Raw genomic sequence first — 22,516 nt, forward strand, 5'->3', positions numbered from 1 at the left:
GAAAGAGAGACTTTTGGATGTTAATGTGCTGAGAGGTGCAACTGGAGGGATGTCTGATCATTATCTTGTGGAGGCTACGGTGAAAATTTGTATGGGTTTTCAGAAAAGAAGAGAGAATGTTGGTGTGAAGAGGGTGGTGAGAGTAAGTGAGCTTGGGAAGGAGACTTGTGTGAGGCAGTACCAGGAGAGACTGAGTACAGAATGGAAAAAGGTGAGAACAATGGAAGCAAGGGGAGTGGGGGAGGAATGGGATGTATTTAGGGAATCAGTGATGGATTGCACAAAAGATGCTTGTGGCATGAGAAGCGTGGGTGGTGGGTTGATTAGAAAAGATAGTGAGTGGTGGGATGAAGAAGTAAGATTATTAGTGAAAGAGAAGAGAGAGGCATTTGGACGATTTTTGCGGGGAAAAAATGCAATTGAGTGGGGGATGTATAAAAGAAAGAGACAGGAGGTCAGGAGAAAGGTGCAAGAGGTGAAAAAGAGGGCAAATGAGAGTTGGGGTGAGAGAGTATCATTAAATTTTAGGGAGAGTAAAAAGATGTTCTGGAAGGAGGTAAATAAAGTGCGTAAGACAAGGGAGCAAATGGGAACTTCAGTGAAGGGCGCAAATGGGGAGGTGATAACAAGTAGTGGTGATGTGAGAAGGAGATGGAGTGAGTATTTTGAAGGTTTGTTGAATGTGTTTGATGATAGAGTGGCAGATATAGAGTGTTTTGGTCGAGGTGGTGTGCAAAGTGAGAGGGTTAGGGAAAATAATTTGGTAAAGAGAGAAGAGGTAGTAAAAGCTTTGCGGAAGATGAAAGCCGGCAAGGCAGCAGGTTTGGATGGTATTGCAGTGGAATCTATTAAAAAAGGGGGTGACTGTATTGTTGACTGGTTGGTAAGGTTATTTAATGTATGTATGACTCATGGTGAGGTGCCTGAGGATTGGCGGAATGCGTGCATAATGCCATTGTACAAAGGCAAAGGGGATAAGAGTGAGTGCTCAAATTACAAAGGTATAAGTTTGTTGAGTATTCCTGGTAAATTATATAGGAGGGTATTGATTGAGAGGGTGAAGGCATGTACAGAGCATCAGATTGGGGAAGAGCAGTGTGGTTTCAGAAGTGGTAGAGGATGTGTGGATCAGGTGTTTGCTTTGAAGAATGTATGTGAGAAATACTTAGAAAAGCAAATGGATTTGTATATAGGCATTTATGGATATGGAGAAGGCATATGATAAAAGTTGATAGAGATCCTCTGTGGAAGGTATTAAGAATATATGGTGTGGGAGGCAAGTTGTTAGAAGCAGTGAAAAGTTTTTATCGAGGATGTAAGGCATGTGTACGTGTAGGAAGTGAGGAAAGTGATTGGTTCTCAGTGAATGTAGGTTTGCGGCAGGGGTGTGTGATGTCTCCATGGCTGTTTAATTTGTTTATGGATGATGTTGTTAGGGAGGTGAATGCAAGAGTTTTGGAAAGAGGGGCAAGTATGCAATCTGTTGTGGATGAGAGCTTGGGAAATGAGTCAGTTGTTGTTTGCTGATGATACAGCGCTGGTGGCTGATTTATGTGAGAAACTGCAGAAGCTGGTGACTGAGTTTGGTAAAGTGTGTGAAAGAAGAAATTTAAGAGTAGCTGTGAATAAGAGGAAGGTTATTAGGTACAGTAGGGTTGATGGTCAAGTCAATTGGGAGGTAAGTTTGAATGGAGAAAAACTGGAGGAAGTGAAGTGTTTTAGATATATAGGAGTGGATTTGGCAGCGAATGGAACCATGGAAGCGGAAGTGAATCATAGGGTGGGGGAGGGGGTGAAAGTTCTGGTAGCCTTGAAGAATGTGTGGAAGTCGAGAACATTATCTCGGAAAGCAAAAATGGGTATGTTTGAAGGAATAGTGGTTCCTACAATGTTATATGGTTGCAAGGTGTGGGCTATGGTTAGAGTTGTGTGAAGGAGGGTGGATGTGCTGGAAATGAAATGTTTGAGGACAATATGTGGTGTGAGGTGGTTTGACCAAGTAAGTAATAATAGGGTAAGAGAGATGTGTGGTAATAAAAAGAGTGTGGTTGAGAGAGCAGAAGAGGGTGTTTTGAAATGGTTTAGTCACATGGAGAGAATGAGTGAGGAAAGATTGACCAAGAGGATATATGTGTCAGAGGTGGAGGGAAAGAGGAGAAGTGGGAGACCAAATTGGAGGTGGAAGGATGGAGTGAAAAAGATTTTGAGTGATCGGGGCCTAAACATGCAGGAGGGTGAAAGGCGTGGTATACTGTTGTCGACGTGCTGTCAGTGGACTGAACCAGGGCATGTGAAGTGTATGGTGTAAACCATGGAAAGTTGTGTGGGGCCTGGATGTGGAAAGGGAGCTGTGTTTTTGGTGCATTATTACATGACAGCTAGAGACTGTGTGAACGAATGTGGCTTTTGTTGTCTTTCCCTAGGACTACCCCGCGCACATGAGTGGGGAGGGGGTTATTATTTCATTTTAGTATGTCGTTGAAAGGGCTTTTGCAGATAAATGAAAACAAAAACTATTTCTGTTCAAATTTCATTTGGGTTTAGGCAGATTTAGATTTAATAGGACTAAACTATAATATCCCCAGATTTCCCACTTATTGTATGAATATGTATGCAGAGGTAATTTCCTCACACAGAAATGATTGGCTTGTAGTTAGTATGGCTGAAGTCAGTGGTCTGCATCATCCAGGGGCCTGGTTTAATTGTGTTCTCACAAATTCTCATCTGAACTTTCTTGCCTTTTCACATGTCATGTAGAGTATCCACCTCATCCTGCTTGTAGCTGACAGAGGTAAAAGTTTGGATTGATTATTGATGCTGCCAAATTCCATTATTTCATTAATACAATTCTATTTTCAGCTATATGTATTACTAAAATCATCATTTTTGTATTGAACCACCTTTAGTTCCCTAGACAAAAGGTTACTTTATTCACCTCAGAATACCATATCCTAATTTTCATGATGATTGAGACCGGAAGTATAGGTACAAAACCTCTCAGCCACAGCCACTTCTGTGGCTCTGTTTACTTCATTGTTTTTCTGTCTACTTTTATGTCTAAGGGTATTTTCCCATACAGTCTACTTGTATTTTCAGTTAGTATGGAATACTTTCATATTACTAAATTTTCTCTTGTATTCCAGTCATATGACTTCACCAAGCTGGTGCCATATACAACATATGTGCTGAAGATTTTCATCCTGGAAAACAATGGATCAAAAATTTTCCCTTCCATCAAATCCACAACATTTCACACACAGCAAGGAAGTTAGTAGATGGACTTGATTTATGTTTGGATTGTAGTATTCATCTATCTCAGAACAGCTGTAAGCACAATGATATTTTTTTATCTTTTTTGTACAGTATGGGCTGATATTTGAAAATTTGTAATCCATGAAACCAATCAGTGATTGAATTTTGTAATTTTACAGTTTTTAAAGACTGCCCTTCCCCCTGATTGTGGTCAGAACATATCATAGCTTTACATTTTTTTTTTTTTTTTGTACCCAGTGCAGGCTCTGTATGTTGCTTGATTATCACTCAAGTAGATTGCTTTTCCTTACCTTTTTGCCATTTCCTGCTTTTGCAAGGTATGGCCAGGGACAGATGGGGAAATGGCTTTAATAGCTCACGTCCATGTAGATACTTACTGTACAAAATATGATAAACATTACCCAAACCTACTGTAAACTATTTACTAAAGCTGAATGGGTGAGCTGGATCACCAGTGGATTTTCCCAAATTAGTCCCAACGTTGGGTATAGATGAACTTTGAAATTTATTTACTCTGTTAAACTTTCATTACACTAGATTTATTTAGTGTGGCTCTAGAGATTCCTCCTCCCACCCTCCCACAAAGTCAGATTCCAGTACACCTTCAGCTCACTACTGATGGTACTTAGTATTTTGTTCTAAGTCAGATTTGAAAAGTTTTTCTTTTACCCACCACTTCCATGTGGATATATTCTCATGATTACAGAACAGACTACAGAGGAGAGAATTGCAGCTTTTGAAGGTTAAAAACTATTTAAGGCAAAGTTCCATGAGCTATTTTTCATGTATTGCCCTGCCTGACTTTGCCCCCTTTTTTTGGATAAATATTTTCTTTGTTCATTTCATGAGCACCTTTGGTTGGTGCCACAATCTATGAATCGTGACCTCTGAGGTTGGTGCCACGATCTATGAATCGTGACCTCTGAGTGACTGGGAGCTGTTGGGTTGATGGCAGCCACAGATTGACAGAGAACAAACTCATTGGTCGAGCAAAGGTGTTTTTGGTCTGAAAATTTACCAAAATGATTATCATGAGCTTTCTCCCAATTTACAGGGGATAAGAAATATCCTGTCCAGATATTTGTCAAGGAATATAAAACCCAGTTTCTTATTTCTCTTCTTGAGGTTTCTCTTAACTTTCTGATAATCTCTTATGGTTCTGTTAAGCCATCACTCAACATGATGAACATTCTTATGAGTATAATTTTTGTCCTGTCTTGGAAACCCCACATTACACAAAAAAGTAACTCTTCCTTTGATGAACTGTAAGTTTGGTTAGATGCCAAAATATCCATCTTTTCTTATGAGTGTTTTCTCTGGATATACAAAGGGTTGATTTGTCCTTGTATGGGTTGGCTGTATCCCTCTGTACTCACTTGACATTGTTCAATCTAAAGCAGTCTGGCTTATCAATTTTGTTTTCGTATTAGCTCTGCCAATGAGACATAATTCTAACTACTTTCCTTACTCCATGCCCTTAGTTCTGTTTTTATCATCTTACACTATTACCTTAGTCTTTACTCCATAGAACTGAATGCTTACCTGTGTCTTCCATTAAGTAGAACTTGTAGTACTTGGCAGACCATTTTATCTGACTATTGACAATACAAGGATGAGCTTTGGAAATTTTACCTTCTCACTTCATTCCAAGTAGCCACAACCAGCCTGCTTTTAAAAAGCAAGCTTTTCACCTCCTCATTATTATTTTATTATTATTTTGCTTTGTCGCTGTCTCCCACGTTTGCGAGGTAGCGCAAGGAAACAGACGAAAGAAATGGCCCAACCCACCTACATACACATGTATATACATACACGTCCACACACGCAAATATACATACCCATACATCTCAATGTAAACCATGGAAAGCTGTGTAGGTATGTATATTTGCGTGTGTGGACGTGTGTATGTACATGTGTATGAGGGGGGGTTGGGCCATTTCTTTCATCTGTTTCCTTGCGCTACCTCGCAAACGTGGGAGACAGCGACAAAGTATAAAAAAAAACAAAGTATAAAAAAAAAAAAAAAAAAAAAACATCTCAATGTACACATATATATACACACACAGACACATACATATATACACATGCACACAATTCACACTGCCTTTATTCATTCCCATCGCCACCTCGCCACACATGGAATAACATCCCCCTCCCCCTCATGTGTGCGAGGTAGCGCTAGGAAAAGACAACAAAGGCCCCATTCGTTCACACTCAGTCTCTAGCTGTCATGTAATAATGCTCGAAACCACAGCTCCCTTTCCACATCCAGGCCCCACAGAACTTTCCATGGTTTGCCCCAGACGCTTCACATGCCCTGATTCAATCCATTGACAGCACGTCTACCCCGGTATACCACATCGATCCAGTTCACTCTATTCCTTGCCCGCCTTTCACCCTCCTGCATGTTCAGGCCCCGATCACTCAAAATCTTTTTCACTCCATCTTTCCACCTCCAATTTGGTCTCCCACTTCTCCTCGTTCCCTCCACCTCCGACACATATATCCTCTTGGTCAATCTTTCCTCACTCATTCTCTCCATGTGCCCAAACCATTTCAAAACACCCTCTTCTGCTATCTCAACCACGCTCTTTTTATTTCCACACATCTCTCTTACCCTTACGTTACTTACTCGATCAAACCACCTCACACCACATATTGTCCTCAAACATCTCATTTCCAGCACATCCACCCTCCTGCGCACAACTCTATCCATAGTCCACGCCTCGCAACCATACAACAGTGTTGGAACCACTATTCCTTGAAACATAGCCATTTTTGCTTTCTTAGATAATGTTCTCAACTTCCACACACCTTTCAAGGCTCCCATGATTTTCGCCTCCTCCCCCACCCTATGATTCACCTCCGCTTCCATGGTTCCATCCGCTGCCAGATCCACTCCCAGATATCTAAAACACTTTACTTCCTCCAGTTTTTCTCCATTCAAACTTACCTCCCAATTGACTTGACCCTCAACCCTACTGTACCTAATAACCTTGCTAGCAACTTATTCACATTTACTCTTAACCTTCTTCTTTCACACACTTTACCAAACTCATAAGCTCTTATATTTTTTTTTTCCTTTTTCCCCAATTCTTTGCCCTATTTCTTAGTTTTCTCCATGGGCCATTCATGATGAGAATTTCTGTCCATGAGTAGTGTTTGACATGAAATAGGAAACAGTTGAGTCATCATCCCTTACTCAGAGCCTTTTCTTTCAGTCCACCTTATATATCATTGATTTCTCCCCATTACCAGGATTGTCTTGACTAATGATGTTGCATATTTTTATAAAAGATGTTTAGCTTTTATTTTGTAAGCTTTGAGTAATCATTTTTTTTACATGTTTGCTGGAAAACTGTAGTTTATTTCCTTACAGTTCCAAGTCCTCCTGAAGAGGTAAAAGTTGAACAAGTTATGGATGAGGTGAGAGTCAGTTGGAGCCCTCCTGTCAAGCCAAATGGACCTATCAAAGAATATCATGTGTAAGTATGCTCACATGAACATTGTCAGAGCCAATTGCTTTATTCACCACAGCAAGGGGAGGGATGCAGATAAGCAGGAGCATATGTGGGCCAAATACCTCCAAAACCCAAGCCCTAGAAATGGTCAAAGTAGAAAAAATTTAAAATTTTTGTCTTATGATGAAAACAGGTGTTTGAATCCATAATCTTATCTATCTCTTCCATTAATTAGTTCTATTCTTGATTCCAAGGGGTAGGTCAGATGCATATAGCCTCTTAATGCTCATACAATTTCTCAACCCTTACCCAATTTGTTCAAGTGAAGCATTAACTTGCAGTTAAGTGCTTGCTTCTATGAGGTAAAGGAAGAACTGCTCTGCCACCCTTCGCATCAACGTCTGTGTCTCTGCACTCCTGCATGTTCAGACCTTGGTTAAGATTTACATCCCAAATCTTGGCTACTATTTGACATATATTTACCTACTGTAACTTCAGTTATCAGAGGCAATCCCAGACTTGAAGTCAGTACTTTGTACAAGGTCAGATAAGTCCTTTTATATATATATATATATATATATATATATATATATATATATATATATATATATATATATATTTTTTTTTTTTTTTTTTTTATACTTTGTCGCTGTCTCCCGCGTTTGCGAGGTAGCGCAAGGAAACAGACGAAAGAAATGGCCCAACCCCCCCCATACACATGTACATACACACGTCCACACACACAAATATACATACCTACACAGCTTTCCATGGTTTACCCCGGACGCTTCACATGCCTTGATTCAATCCACTGACAGCACGTCAACCCCTGTATACCACATCGCTCCAATTCACTCTATTCCTTGCCCTCCTTTCACCCTCCTGCATGTTCAGGCCCCGATCACACAAAATCTTTTTCACTCCATCTTTCCACCTCCAATTTGGTCTCCCTCTTCTCCTCGTTCCCTCCACCTCCGACACATATATCCTCTTGGTCAATCTTTCCTCACTCATTCTCTCCATGTGCCCAAACCATTTTAAAACACCCTCTTCTGCTCTCTCAACCACGCTCTTTTTATTTCCACACATCTCTCTTACCCTTACGTTACTTACTCGATCAAACCACCTCACACCACACATTGTCCTCAAACATCTCATTTCCAGCACATCCATCCTCCTGCGCACAACTCTATCCATAGCCCACGCCTCGCAACCATACAACATTGTTGGAACTACTATTCCTTCAAACATACCCATTTTTGCTTTCCGGGATAATGTTCTCGACTTCCACACATTTTTCAAGGCTCCCAAAATTTTCGCCCCCTCCCCCACCCTATGATCCACTTCCGCTTCCATGGTTCCATCCGCTGACAGATCCACTCCCAGATATCTAAAACACTTCACTTCCTCCAGTTTTTCACCATTCAAACTCACCTCCCAATTGACTTGACCCTCAACCCTACTGTACCTAATAACCTTGCTCTTATTCACATTTACTCTTAACTTTCTTCTTCCACACACTTTACCAAACTCCGTCACCAGCTTCTGCAGTTTCTCACATGAATCCGCCACCAGCGCTGTATCATCAGCGAACAACAACTGACTCACTTCCCAAGCTCTCTCATCCCCATAATATATATATATATATATATATATATATTATCCCTGGGGATAGGGGAGAAAGAATACTTCCCACGTATTCCCTGCGTGTCGTAGAAGGCGACTAAAAGGGAAGGGAGCGGGGGGCTGGAAATCCTCCCCTCTCGTTTTTTTTTTTTATTTTTTTTTTCCAAAAGAAGGAACAGAGAAGGGGGCCAGGTGAGGATATTCCCTCAAAGGCCCAGTCCTCTGTTCTTAGCGCTACCTCGCTAATGCGGGAAATGGCGAATAGTATGAAAAAAAAAAAAAATATATATATATATATATATATATATATATATATATATATATATATATGAGTTTGGAAAAGTGTGTGGAAGAAGAAAGTTAAGAGTAAATGTGAATAAGAGCAAGGTTATTAGGTACAGTAGGGTTGAGGGTCAAGTCAATTGGGAGGTGAGTTTGAATGGAGAAAAACTGGAGGAAGTGAAGTGTTTTAGATATCTGGGAGTGGATCTGGCAGCGGATGGAACCATGGAAGCGGAAGTGGATCATAGGGTGGGGAGGGGGCGAAAATCCTGGGGGCCTTGAAGAATGTGTGGAAGTCGAGAACATTATCTCGGAAAGCAAAAATGGGTATGTTTGCTGGAAATGAGATGTTTGAGGACAATGTGTGGTGTGAGGTGGTTTGATCGAGATAGTAACGTAAGGGTAAGAGAGATGTGTGGAAATAAAAAGAGCGTGGTTGAGAGAGCAGAAGAGGGTGTTTTGAAGTGGTTTGGGCACATGGAGAGGATGAGTGAGGAAAGATTGACCAAGAGGATATATATATGAAGGTGAGCAAGTATGAATATGTACATGTCTATATATGTATGTGTATGTATATGTACGTGTATACATGTGTGTGTATATATATATATATATATATATTTTTTTTTTTTTTTTTTTTCATACTATTCGCCATTTCCCGCGATAGCGAGGTAGCGTTAAGAACAGAGGACTGGGCCTTTGAGGGAATATCTTCACCTGGCCCCCTTCTCTGTTCCTTTTGGGAAAAAAAAAAACACGAGAGGGGAGGATTTCCAGCCCCCCGCTCCCTTCCCTTTTAGTCGCCTTCTACGACACGCAGGGAATACGTGGGAAGTATTCTTTCTCCCCTATCCCCAGGGATATATATATATATATATATATATATATATATATATATATATATATATAGATGCTCTGTGGAAGGTATTAAGAATATATGGTGTGGGAGGAAAGTTGTTAGAAGCAGTGAAAAGTATTTATCGAGGATGTAAGGCATGTGTACGTGTAGGAAGAGAGGAAAGTGATTGGTTCTCAGTGAATGTAGGTTTGCGGCAGGGGTGTGTGATGTCTCCATGGTTGTTTAATTTGTTTATGGATGGGGTTGTTAGGGAGGTAAATGCAAGAGTTTTGGAAAGAGGGGCAAGTATGAAGTCTGTTGGGGATGAGAGAGCTTGGGAAGTGAGTCAGTTGTTGTTCGCTGATGATACAGCGCTGGTGGCTGATTCATGTGAGAAACTGCAGAAGCTGGTGACTGAGTTTGGTAAAGTGTGTGGAAGAAGAAAGTTAAGAGTAAATGCGAATAAGAGCAAGGTTATTAGGTACAGTAGGGTTGAGGGTCAAGTCAATTGGGAGGTGAGTGTGAATGGAGAAAAACTGGAGGAAGTGAAGTGTTTTAGATATCTGGGAGTGGATCTGGCAGCGGATGGAACCATGAAAGCGGAAGTGGATCATAGGGTGGGGGAGGGGGCGAAAATTCTGGGGGCCTTGAAGAATGTGTGGAAGTCGAGAACATTATCTCGGAAAGCAAAAATGGGTATGTTTGAAGGAATAGTGGTTCCAACAATGTTGTATGGTTGCGAGGCGTGGGCTATGGATAGAGTTGTGCGCAGGAGGATGGATGTGCTGGAAATGAGATGTTTGAGGACAATGTGTGGTGTGAGGTGGTTTGATCGAGTGAGTAACGTAAGGGTAAGAGAGATGTGTGGAAATAAAAAGAGCGTGGTTGAGAGAGCAGAAGAGGGTGTTTTGAAGTGGTTTGGGCACATGGAGAGGATGAGTGAGGAAAGATTGACCAAGAGGATATATGTGTCGGAGGTGGAGGGAACGAGGAGAAGAGGGAGACCAAATTGGAGGTGGAAAGATAGAGTGAAAAAGATTTTGTGTGATCGGGGCCTGAACATGCAGGAGGGTGAAAGGAGGGCAAGGAATAGAGTGAATTGGAGCGATGTGGTATACCGGGGTTGACGTGCTGTCAGTGGATTGAATCAGGGCATGTGAAGCGTCTGGGGTAAACCATGGAAAGCTGTGTAGGTATGTATATTTGTGTGTGTGGACGTATGTATATACATGTGTATGGGGGGGGGGTTGGGCCATTTCTTTCGTCTGTTTCCTTGCGCTACCTCGCAAACGCGGGAGACAGCGACAAAGTATAATAAAAAAAAAATAAAAATATAAATATATATCCCTGGGGATAGGGGAGATAGAATACTTCCCACGTATTCCCTGCGTGTCGTAGAAGGCGACTAAAAGGGGAGGGAGTGGGTGGCTGGAAATCCTCCCCTCTCGTTTTTCTTTTTTTTTTATTATTTTCCAAAGGAAGGAACAGAGAAGGTGTCCAGGTGAGGATATTCCCTCAAATGCCCAGTCCTATGTTCCTAATGCTACCTTGCTAATGCGGGAAATGGCGAATAGTATGAGAGAGCTTGGGAAGTGAGTCAGTTGTTGTTCGCTGATGATACAGCGCTAGTGGCTGATTCATGTGAGAAACTGCAGAAGCTGGTAACTGAGTTTGGTAAAGTGTGTGAAAGAAGAAAGCCGAGAGTAAATGTGAATAAGAGCAAGATTATTAGGTACAGTAGGGTTGAGGGTCAAGTTATTTGGGAGGTAAGTTTGAATGGAGAAAAACTGGAGGAAGTGAAGTGTTTTAGATATCTGGGAGTGGATTTGGCAGCGGATGGAACCATGGAAGCAGAGGTGAATCATAGGGTGGGGGAGGGGGCGAAAATTCTGGGAGCGTTGAAGAATGTGTGGAAGTCGAGAACATTATCTCGGAAAGCAAAAATGGGTATGTTTGAAGGAATAGTGGTTTTCCAACAATGTTGTATGGTTGCGAGGCATGGGCTATGGATAGAGTTGTGCGCAGGAGGGTGGATGTGCTGAAAATGAGATGTTTGAGGACAATATGTGGTGTGAGGTGGTTTGATCGAGTAAGTGATAATAGGGTAAGAGAGATGTGTGATAATAAAAAGAGTGTGGTTGAGAGAGCAGAAGAGGGTGTTTTGAAATGGTTTGGTCACATGGAGAGAATGAGTGAGGAAAGATTGACCAAGAGGATATATGTGTCAGAGGTGAAGGGAACGAGGAGAAGTGGGAGACCAAATTGGAGGTGAAAAGATGGAGTGAAAAAGATTTTGAGTGATCAGGGCCTGAACATGCAGGAGGGTGAAAGGCGTTCAAGGAATAGAGTGAATTGGAACGATGTAGTATACTGGGGTCGAAGTGCTGTCAATCGATTGAACCACGGCATGTGAAGCATCTGGGGGTAAACCATGGAAAGTTCTGTTGGTCTTGGATGTGGAAAGGGAGCTGTGGTTTCGGTGCATTATTACATGACAGCTAGAGACTGAGTATGAACAAATGGGGCCTTTGTTGTCTTTTCTAGTGCTACCTCACACACATGAGGGGGGAGGGGGTTGTTATTTCATGTGTGGCGAGGTGGCGGTGGGAATGAGTAAAGGGAGACTATGAAATATGTACATATGTATATATGTATTATCCCTGGGGATAGGGGAGAAAGAATACTTCCCACGTATTCCCTGCGTGTCGTAGAAGGCGACTAAAAGGGGAGGGAGCGGGGGGCTGGAAATCCTCCCTTCTCATTATTTTTTTTTAATTTTCCAAAAGGAACAGAGAACGGGGCCAGGTAAGGATATTCCCTCAAAGGCCCATTCCTCTGTTCTTAACGCTACCTCGCTAACGCGGGAAATGGCGAATAGTTTAAAAAAAAAAAAAAAAATATATAAATTGCAGTAATTCCTAAGAGTTGGGGACTGGAAATCCTCCCCTCCCATTTTTAATTTTCCGAAAGAAGGGTTAGAGAATGGGGCCTAGTGAGGATATTCCCTCTAAGGCGTAGTCCTCTGTTCTTAATGCTACCTTGGTAACGTGGGAAATGGCGAATATGTATAAACAAAAAAAATCCTAAGAAAACAGATATCTTTGACAAAGTAGACACTTACTTTATTCCTCAAGAACCCTTTCTGTTTGCCTCCTCAATCACAGGAAGGTAGCTGTAGCTTTATTTTTATATTGAAGGCTCCAGTCAAGGACAAAAGTCCGCATCAAGGCTAGGCCTGAATATAGGTAAGAGAGAACTATGAAAAAGAAAAAGAAAAGGCAAGGGAAAGTATTTACAAATTTTGAAGGGAGTGAAAAAACCTGTCTTTTAAAATGTGCTAGGTCATTGTTATTGGGAAAGACATGAAAAGGTAGAGAGTTCTAAAGCTTTGATGTAGGGAAAGAAGCAGTTGTCAAAATGACCCACCCTTGAGTTGCTGATGGCCCCACTGTAATCATGTGATGCAGCAGCTTTCTGAGTATTGCTTGGCCTAGCTATTGATGTAGGCACACAAGCAGCCAGCTCTTAGGAGCAAAAACCAAAGTAATACCTGTAGATATAGGAAAATGAACCAACATTGAGGTATAGTGCAAGGTCAAGTTTGGAAGTTATTCTGGGTCAGTTTATAAATTGGATCACTTTCAACTCTGTCAAGTAAGGATGCAGAGCTGAGGTCCACCCCAGATGTGAGAGCAGTATTCCATACAAGGGCAAATTAATCTTTTGTATAAACGGACCAACTGTTCAGAAGAGAAGAAGTTCCAACATCCTGTAATGTGGGGTTTCCAGTAATACCAAGTATCTTCATTGAGTCAAGAGGTGGAATTACATAACCTTTAAGGGAAAAACAAGAGTTGTGCAGAGTTTTTAATTGAGAGATGGGTAGAAAGTGGGTCATGGAAGCATTAAACTTTAAAAGATTTTGTCTACCCTTTGAGATATGCTGTCCAAGTCTGAGTTCATTGAGGAAGGTGTGTCATGATGAGATGCAGGTTGAGTGAGAGAAGAGGGAGTAAAATTAAAGCATGTGGATGATTGCAGTGTTAAGTTGTCATCGTATGAGTGCATTGGATTGTTTGTGGAGGAGAGGAAGTTATTGAAAAAAAGGGAGAAAAATATGTAGGGGCAGGGCAGAACCTTGAGGGACACCACTGTAGATGGAGAAAAGAGAGGAGGCTGATCCATCAACAACCTCAGAGATAGATTGGTTGAAGAGGAGGCTTGATATGAAGGAGCAAACTGAGGAAGGGAAGCTTAAAGAGGGGAGCTTAGAGATGAGACCCTAATGCCACCCCCTGTCAAAAGCTTTGGATATGTCAAGGGCATCTACACTTGACTCCTGAAAATCTTTCAGGGATGATGACCAGACATTAGTAAGATGAGAAAGAATATCACCATTGGATGTTGCCTTATGGAAGCCATACTGGTATTCAGAGAGAAGACTGATTTTCGAGGTGTTTCAGGATGTTGGAGTTGAGGAGGGGTTCAAAGACTTTGGAAATGGTAGATGTCAAAGCAGTAGGGCGATAGTTAGTGTGGTCAGAACAGTCACCCTTCTTATGGATGGAATGTATCAATGTATGCTTCTGCGAAGGAAAAGTTTTGATTTTTAAACTGAAGCAACAGACGAGCAAATACAGGTGTAAGTTCAGAGGAACACTCTTTCAGTACCATGCAGGACCACAGGTCAAGAATTATGATGATATGTATTTGTCTTTTTGAGGTGAGCACAGGAAAATTTATTAAATGTTTAGTCTCTTCTGTTTGGAAATTGCTGATGTTTGTGTGGTGTTTTTCCAGCTTGTTATCATAGCACTTGAGGAGAGCTCTTTTCATGGCGTTTGAAAAAAGTTTGCTGTTATTTGAAAAGCTGTTTGTAGCAGTGAATGAGGTTTTCAAAACCTTTTTTTTTACATGGAGAGCTTTGTTTCATGATGTTGTCATCCACCATCAGATTTCACATATATTCCAAAAAAATTGCATCTGACAGTCGTTTTGTTGCTAATTTTGTAGGATTTGGTGTCTTAACAAGAATTTTTTTTTTCCTTTTTTCTGCTCATTGCTCTTCCAACTGAAGCAAGTCTTTTTTTTTTGGTAAGTTCTCTCCCATGACAGTGAAACCACTCTTACTTGTCACCCTCATCAACTTTGTCATATCCAGCTAATTTTGGTGAGCCTAACAATTTCACAGTGAATTTCAGGTACTTTCCAAATCAAACGTGTGAAGTAGTTGATGTACTTGGGCCAGATATTTGGCTTCACACCCATTATTGCTGACATTATGCTATGGCCCCTCAGTGGTATTGATAGATTAAACTCGTTGACTCTTGGCTCATGTACATTATGTGTTTCATTATTTAGCTGGCACATGGTCTGTCATAAGTAGTATGCCTTGAACAAGACAATTTTACCTTGATTCACGGTTTGCGGGATGATGGCAAAAACTAGTTGTTCATTGTCAGCCAGATTTTGTAGATTTAAATTGTCCTGGTTCATTATGCAGAATTAGCAGGTTGTTTCTAACATAATTATCCTCTGCAAAAGGACAAAAATATGATGTGAACCTGTCATGGGACACAGACATTATTTTATTTATTTTATTTATTTTGCTTTGTCGCTGTCTCCTGCGTTAGCGTGGTAGCACAAGGAAACAGACGAAAGAATGGCCCAATCCACCCACATACACATGTATATACATACACATCCACACACGCAAATATACATACCTATACATCTCAACGTATACATATATATACACACAGAGATATACATATATACACATGTACATAATTCATACTGTCTCCCTTTATTCATTCCCATTGCCACCTCGCTACACGTGTAATAACAACCCCCTCCCCCCCTCATGTGTGCGAGGTAGTGCTAGGAAAAGACAACAAAGGCCCCATTCATTCACACTCAGTCTCTAGCTGTCATATAATAATGGACCGAAACCACAGCTCCCTTTCCACATCCAGGCCCCACAGAACTTTCCATGGTTTACCCCAGATGCTTCACATGCCCTGGTTCAATCCATTGACAGCACGTCGGCCCTGATATACCACATCGTTCCAATTCACTCTATTCCTTGCCCGCCTTTCACCCTCCTGCATGTTCAGGCCCTGATCACTCAAAATCTTTTTCACTCCATCTTTCCACCTCCAATTTGGTTTCCCACTTCTCCTCGTTCCCTCCACCTCTGACACATATATCCTCTTGGTCAATCTTTCCTCACTCATTCTCTCCATGTGACCAAACCATTTCAAAACACCTTCTTCTGCTCTCTCAACCACACTCTTTTTATTTCCACACATCTCTCTTTTTTTTTTTGCCGCTGTCTCCCGCGTTTGCGAGGTAGCGCAAGGAAACAGACGAAAGAAATGGCCCAACCCACCCCCATACACATGTATATACATACGTCCACACACGCAAATATACATACCTACACAGCTTTCCATGGTTTACCCCAGACGCTTCACATGCCCTGATTCAATCCACTGACAGCACGTCAACCCCGGTATACCACATCGCTCCAATTCACTCTATTCCTTGCCCTCCTTTCACCCTCCTGCATGTTCAGGCCCCGATCACACAAAATCTTCTTCACTCCATCTTTCCACCTCCAATTTGGTCTCCCTCTTCTCCTCGTTCCCTCCACCTCCGACACATATATCCTCTTGGTCAATCTTTCCTCACTCATTCTCTCCATGTGCCCAAACCATTTCAAAACACCCTCTTCTGCTCTCTCAACCACGCTCTTTTTATTTCCACACCTCTCTTACCCTTACGTTACTTACTCGATCAAACCACCTCACACCACATATTGTCCTCAAACATCTCATTTCCAGCACATCCACTCTCCTACGCACAGTTCTATCCATAGCCCACGCCTTGCAACCATACAACATTGTTGGAACCACTATTCCTTCAAACATACCCATTTTTGCTTTCCAAGATAATGTTCTCGACTTCCACACATTCTTCAACGCTCCCAGAATTTTCGCCCCCCTCCCACAATCTATGATTCACTTCCGCTTCCATGGTTCCATCTGCTGCCAAATGCACTCCTAGATATCTAAAACACTTCACTTCCTCCAGTTTTTCTCCATTCAAACTTACCTCCCAATTGACTTTTCCCTCAACCCTACTGTACCTAATAACTTTACTCTTATTCACATTTACTCTCAACTTTCTTCTTTCACACACTTTACCAAACTCAGTCACCAGCTTCTGCAGTCTCTCACATGAATCAGCCACCAGTGCTGTATCATCAGCGAACAACAACTGACTCACTTCCCAAGCTCTCTCATCCACAACAGACTGCATACTTGCCCCTCTTTCCAAAACTCTTGCATTCACCTCCCCAACAACCCCATCCATAAACAAATTAAACAACCATGGAGACATCACACACCCCTGCCACAAACCTACATTCACTGAGAACCAATCCCTTTCCTCTCTTCCTACACGTACACATGCCTTACATCCTCGTTAAAAACTTTTCACTGCTTCTAACAACTTGCCTCCCACACCATATATTCTTAATATCTTCCACAGAGCATCTCTATCAACTCTATCATATGCCTTCTCCAGATCCATAAATGCTACATACAAATCCATTTGCTTTTCTAAGTATTTCTCACATACATTCTTCAAAGCAAACACCTGATCCACACATCCTCTACCACTTCTGAAACCACACTGCTCTTCCCCAATCTGATGCTCTGTACATGCCTTCACCCTCTCAACCAATACCCTCCCATAGACATTATTATTCCCCAAGCATTTTCATTTGCTTACCAAATGACAGAGAGATTACCACTCTGTACCCTTGTACTTTTGATACATCAGTAAGGGCTTGAGCTTCACATCCCCCAAGGCATTGCCACTACACAGCAGAGTTATCCAAAGTTCAACAGCTTTGAACCCAAGGGCTGTTAATTCTTTAGAGATGTACATGTGGGGTGGCATTTGTTCCAGTATAAGGCATTTTCATCAGCAGTGAAAATTTTCCAGGGATATTAGCCACTTATTGCTGTTAGCATTTAGTTCTTTTGAAGATTGCCTTGTTGCCTTGCCAGTCACTTTTACATTAAGCAGCTCACAATGTAGCTTAAACCATTAAAACCAACCATGACTTGCTGAAAAGGTTGACAGAGTTGAACAACTCACCCTGCTCTTTCTTTAGTCTTGAGATAGTGTTACACCTTTTCCATGTATCATTATCAATCTATCGACCACATTCCTTTTTCCTTTATCTTTAATCCAAGCACTTAACAACATTCCCATAGTACCTTGTCTTTGCTTTTTTCTTATTCTACTAGAACTTAATGGGGTCACACATTGAGCACAGTCTCCTTTTATGAGTGTTAGCTCATATGTTCTCACAGTTATAACTGGTAGGTCAAGTGCATAGCTGATGTCCACAGGGCATGATCCTCTATTAAATTGCTTAAATCTATTTAGTTTTATCTCTTGATTAGTGGTTTTCTGAACATTCTTTTATGAAGATACAACAGTGTTTTGCTAAAATGCTACAGATGAAACCTCACTGTAAATGCAGGAAAGTAGTGTCCATATGGTGATGTTTTAATTGCTGATGCTTTAGCAGGCATCTGCTGATGCCATGGTGTAGAGCATCATCACATATGTTGCCCAAACTAGTATTGGCACATCAGTTTGTTTCTTTTGCTCTTTTCTTTTCTCATTTTTTCAAAACAATTGTGGAGTGAAAAAAATTCAGTTTAATACAAATTGCATTCCCTAATTCATTGATGACATTTACTAAATGTAAACAAAAGACTTTGCATAGATTGTTGAGTTGTAAGGAAGGGGCAGTCTTTTTATTTGTGGATGATGGCTGAAGTTATGTGAAAAACATTTCAAATGTAGATTTGATCGTGCCTGCTGTTAAACAGGATTAGCTTTGGACGTGTTTTTATTGCACATTTTGGCATATATCTAACTGTATAAAAACGAAGTGAATAGCTATACATTCATATCCTTTCTTATGCATGCTTCACAATTCATCCTCATGCATAAGCACAGCTCCCCAAGATATCTCATACTTCATATACTCGTACTCTTTGCAGTTCTTTAAAATTCTTTCTCTCCTGGTGACTTTGCATATTGGCCCCTTTTCCAGGCTCACTCACTTTCACCAGTGCTTTCATGAATATGTCTTTCCTTTATTCGTAAAACCTACCAACCTTACCTCCACCAGACATTTTCCATGCTTCCCTTCTCCAGACATTCCCATCAAATTTCCAATGCTTTGAAAATCTGTCAACTGGCACATGATCCACTAACCCTGTAATGCCCCCAGACATATTTATGTGGTTTGAATGATCCCTCTGAGCGATTATTTTTGCAATGAGTTTCATGCCTCACTCTGAAGGCCTTACACTAAGCATGGATGTTAGCTGAGGTGGCATTGCATGACTTATCTCCATTGTCTTTTATGCTGTATGCCATGCCAATAACAAGTAATTTTCATGGGTTTTCTTTAAAGGAAATTAAATGGCTTTATTTTCGGTTTTAGAGGATCAGAAAGATGATTTTGAATTATTTGATGATGGTGATCTGTCTTCTTATTGTGTGGAGAGTGATTTTATGGGCATTGAGTATTTTGCCATTGGAAGTTGATCAAGTTTAGTTTGATAAAGGTTTTCTGGAAAAAGAGAGGGTAGTATTGCCTGTGCCTGCATGACATTGACAATACAGTTTCTGACAATTGCAGCTGGTAGTTTTACAAATGTTTATAGTTCTGCAGTTATGGAAAATGATCTGTGAATCTTTTTGATTATAGCAAGAAGGGATATATTATTCAAAGTAACACAATAATGATATTTATTTATTTATTTTGCTTTGTCGCTGTCTCCCACGTTAGCGAGGTAGCGCAAGGAAACAGACGAAAGAAATGGCCCAACCCACCCACATACACATGTATATACATACACGTCCACACACGCAAATATATATACCTATACATCTCAATGTATACATATATATACACACACACAGACATATACATATATACACATGTACATAATCAATGCTGTCTGCCTTTATTCATTCCCATCGCCACCCTGCCACACATGAAATAACAACCCCCTTCCCCCTCATGTGTGTGAGGTAGCGCTAGGAAAAGACGACAAAGGCCACATTTGTTTACACTCAGTCTCTAGCTGTCATGTGATAATGCACCGAAACCACAGCTCCCTTTCCACATCCAGGCCCCACAGAACTTTCCATGGTTTACCCCAGACGCTTCACATGCCCTGGTTCAATCCATTGACAGCACGTCGACCCCAGTATACCACATCATTCCATTTCACTCTATTCCTTGCACGTCATCCACCCTCCTGCATGTTCAGGCCCCGATCACACAAAATCTTTTTCACTCCATCTGTCCACCTCCAATTTGGTCTCCCACTTCTCCTCGTTCCCTCCACGTCGGACATATATATCCTCTTGGTCAATCTTTCCTCACTCATTCTCTCCATGTGACCAAACCATTTCAAAACACCCTCTTCTGCTCTCTCAACCACACACTTTTTATTACCACACATCTCTCTTACCCTGTTATTACTTACTCGATCAAACTACCTCATACCACATATTGTCCTCAAACATCTCATTTTCAGCACATCCACCCTCCTCTGCACAACTCTATCCATAGCCCATGCCTCGCGACCATATAACATTGTTGGAACCACTATTCCTTCAAATATATCCATTTTTGCTTTCCAAGATAATGTTCTCGACTTCCACACATTTTTCAACACTCCCAGAACTTTCACCCCCTCCCCCACCCTATGATTCACTTCAGCTTCCATGGTTCCATCTGCTGCCAAATCCACTCTCAGATATCTGAAACACTTCACTTCCTCCAGTTTTTCTCCATTCAAACTTACCTCCCTTACCCTTACAATAATAATGTCATCAATATTTTGATGTAGATAAAATGAACAATAAGACATGGGTAGTAGCAGCTCCCTTGACACTCATGCCTTACTCAGGCACTTTTTTTGGCGTGGGCTTAAACATTTACAAAACTTTTTCTGCCTATTACAGTGAAAGCTGTGAATGAAATATACTTATAAATTTATTTGATTTTTATTGTTACATTGATATCTTTGAAATTGTAAGAGGTGTATGATGTCATCTTGGCTTCTTGAACAGTTTATGGATGGGGCAATAAGGAAGGTGAATACAATGATATTGAAGAGGAGCAGGCATGCAGTCTGTTGAGTGTGTGTGTGTGTTTGTGTGTGTGTATGTGTGTGTGTATGTGTGTGTGTGGAGGGGGTTGGGCAGTGAGGTGAATCAGTTGTTGCTTGCTGATGGCAGATGGTGGCAGATTCAAATGAGAAACTGAAGATGGTAATCACTTATTTGTAATTACATGTTTGTACTGCTCCAGGATGTCTGAGTTTGGGAGAGTATATGAAAGGAGAAAGTTAGGCGTAGTTGTAAATGAAAGCAAGAGTGTTAGGTTTATCAGTGAAGAACGATGGTTTCTTTGGAGTGTGAGTTTGAATAGAAAGATTGTTGGAAAAAGTGGAGTGTTTTAGATACTTGGGAGTGGATACGGGAGCAAATAGAACCATAGGATCTGAAGTTAGCATGAGTATGTGAGGGGTTAAAGGTCATAGGTATGCTGGAAAATGTGTGGAGAGATCATTGTCTTTGAGGGCAAAGTTGGGTATGTATGATATTACAGTAGTTTTGTATGTGCAGTATGGATGCAAGGTCTTGGACAGAAATGTAAAGAAGATTGACGATGTGTTGAAATGAAATGTTTGAGTACATTGTGTGGACTGAGGAATATTGATAAAAAATGACATGATAAATAAGAGAGGAATGCGCTAGTAAGAGGAGTATGTATGAGAGAGCTGAAGAGGGTGTGCTGAAACATTTTGGTCATATGAAGAAGATGAATAAGGGGAGGATAAGAGGATATACATATCAGAAGTGGATGGTACAAAGGAAAGGGAGAAAACATGGAAGAGATGGAAGGATGGAGTGAAAGATGCTTTGGAAGTGCAGGGGCTGAACATACAGGAGGTTGTGAGACATGTGAGGGATAGAGTGAATTGGAGCTGCATGGTGTGCAAGGGTTAGTGTGCTGTCAGTGGGCTGAACCAGGGCATATGAAGCAGTTGGGAGAAACCATGGATTGGTCTGCAGGGCCAGGTTGTGGAAAGGGACGTTATACATAACAGCTAAAAAGTGATTGTGAACAAAAGAGGCCATTATTTGTCTGTTTTGGTGCTACCTAGCTAATATGGGAATTACTAAACATGCATGAAAAAATTTTTATTTCAAACAGTTTGAAAAATGTGAATTATAAGGGTTGAAAAGGATAGCTTAATCAGATGTGTAGGGGTTAACTCATATAATCACCCAGTGCTTACTCACCCACGTATACCTTTGTGTGTGCCCTTCCTTAAGCCATGTGTTCTTGATCACCATTCCTCTTTCAACACATAACTTGACAAATTTTTCCCTCATCTTTGATTTCACCAGGGACTTCATTCCCCCAGTTATACCCTCAATTGCCAAATTACCCACCCAATAGTCCATTTTTTTTTTTTCATACTATTCGCCATTTCCTGCGATAGCGAGGTAGCGTTAAGAACAGAGGACTGGGCCTTTTTTGGAATACCCTCACCTGGCCCCCTCTGTTCCTTCTTTTGGAAAATTAAAAAAAAAAAAAAGAGAGGGGAGGATTTCCAGCCCCCTGCTCCCTCCCCTTTTAGTCGCCTTCTACGACACGCAGGGAATACATGGGAAGTATTCTTAATCCCCTATCCCCGGGGATAAGTCCATATATTTATTTATATTTATTTTGCTTTGTCGCTGTCTCCCGCATTTGCTAGGTAGCGCAAGGAAACAGACGAAAGAAATGGCCCAACCCACCCCCATACACATGTATATACATACACGTCCACACACGCAAATATACATACCTGTTCATCTCAATGTACACATATATATACACACACAGACACATACATATATACCCATGCACACA

General features: G+C 41.1%; 1 protein-coding gene across 3 annotated transcripts in view; it reads left to right on the forward strand.

Annotated features, from left to right (window-relative positions):
- LOC139752080 (sortilin-related receptor-like) overlaps positions 1-22,516 on the forward strand; it is a 269,696-nt gene that overhangs the window by 148,802 nt on the left and 98,378 nt on the right. For all 3 annotated transcript variants that reach the window (XM_071667935.1, XM_071667934.1, XM_071667936.1), the window contains exons 27-28: positions 3,144-3,267; positions 6,653-6,758. In XM_071667935.1, the coding sequence (XP_071524036.1) occupies positions 3,144-3,267; positions 6,653-6,758 (230 nt within the window). The remainder of the gene's footprint in view (positions 1-3,143; positions 3,268-6,652; positions 6,759-22,516) is intronic.

This window comes from Panulirus ornatus, chromosome 12, assembly GCF_036320965.1.
Source record: "Panulirus ornatus isolate Po-2019 chromosome 12, ASM3632096v1, whole genome shotgun sequence".
Lineage (NCBI taxonomy): Eukaryota > Metazoa > Arthropoda > Malacostraca > Decapoda > Palinuridae > Panulirus > Panulirus ornatus.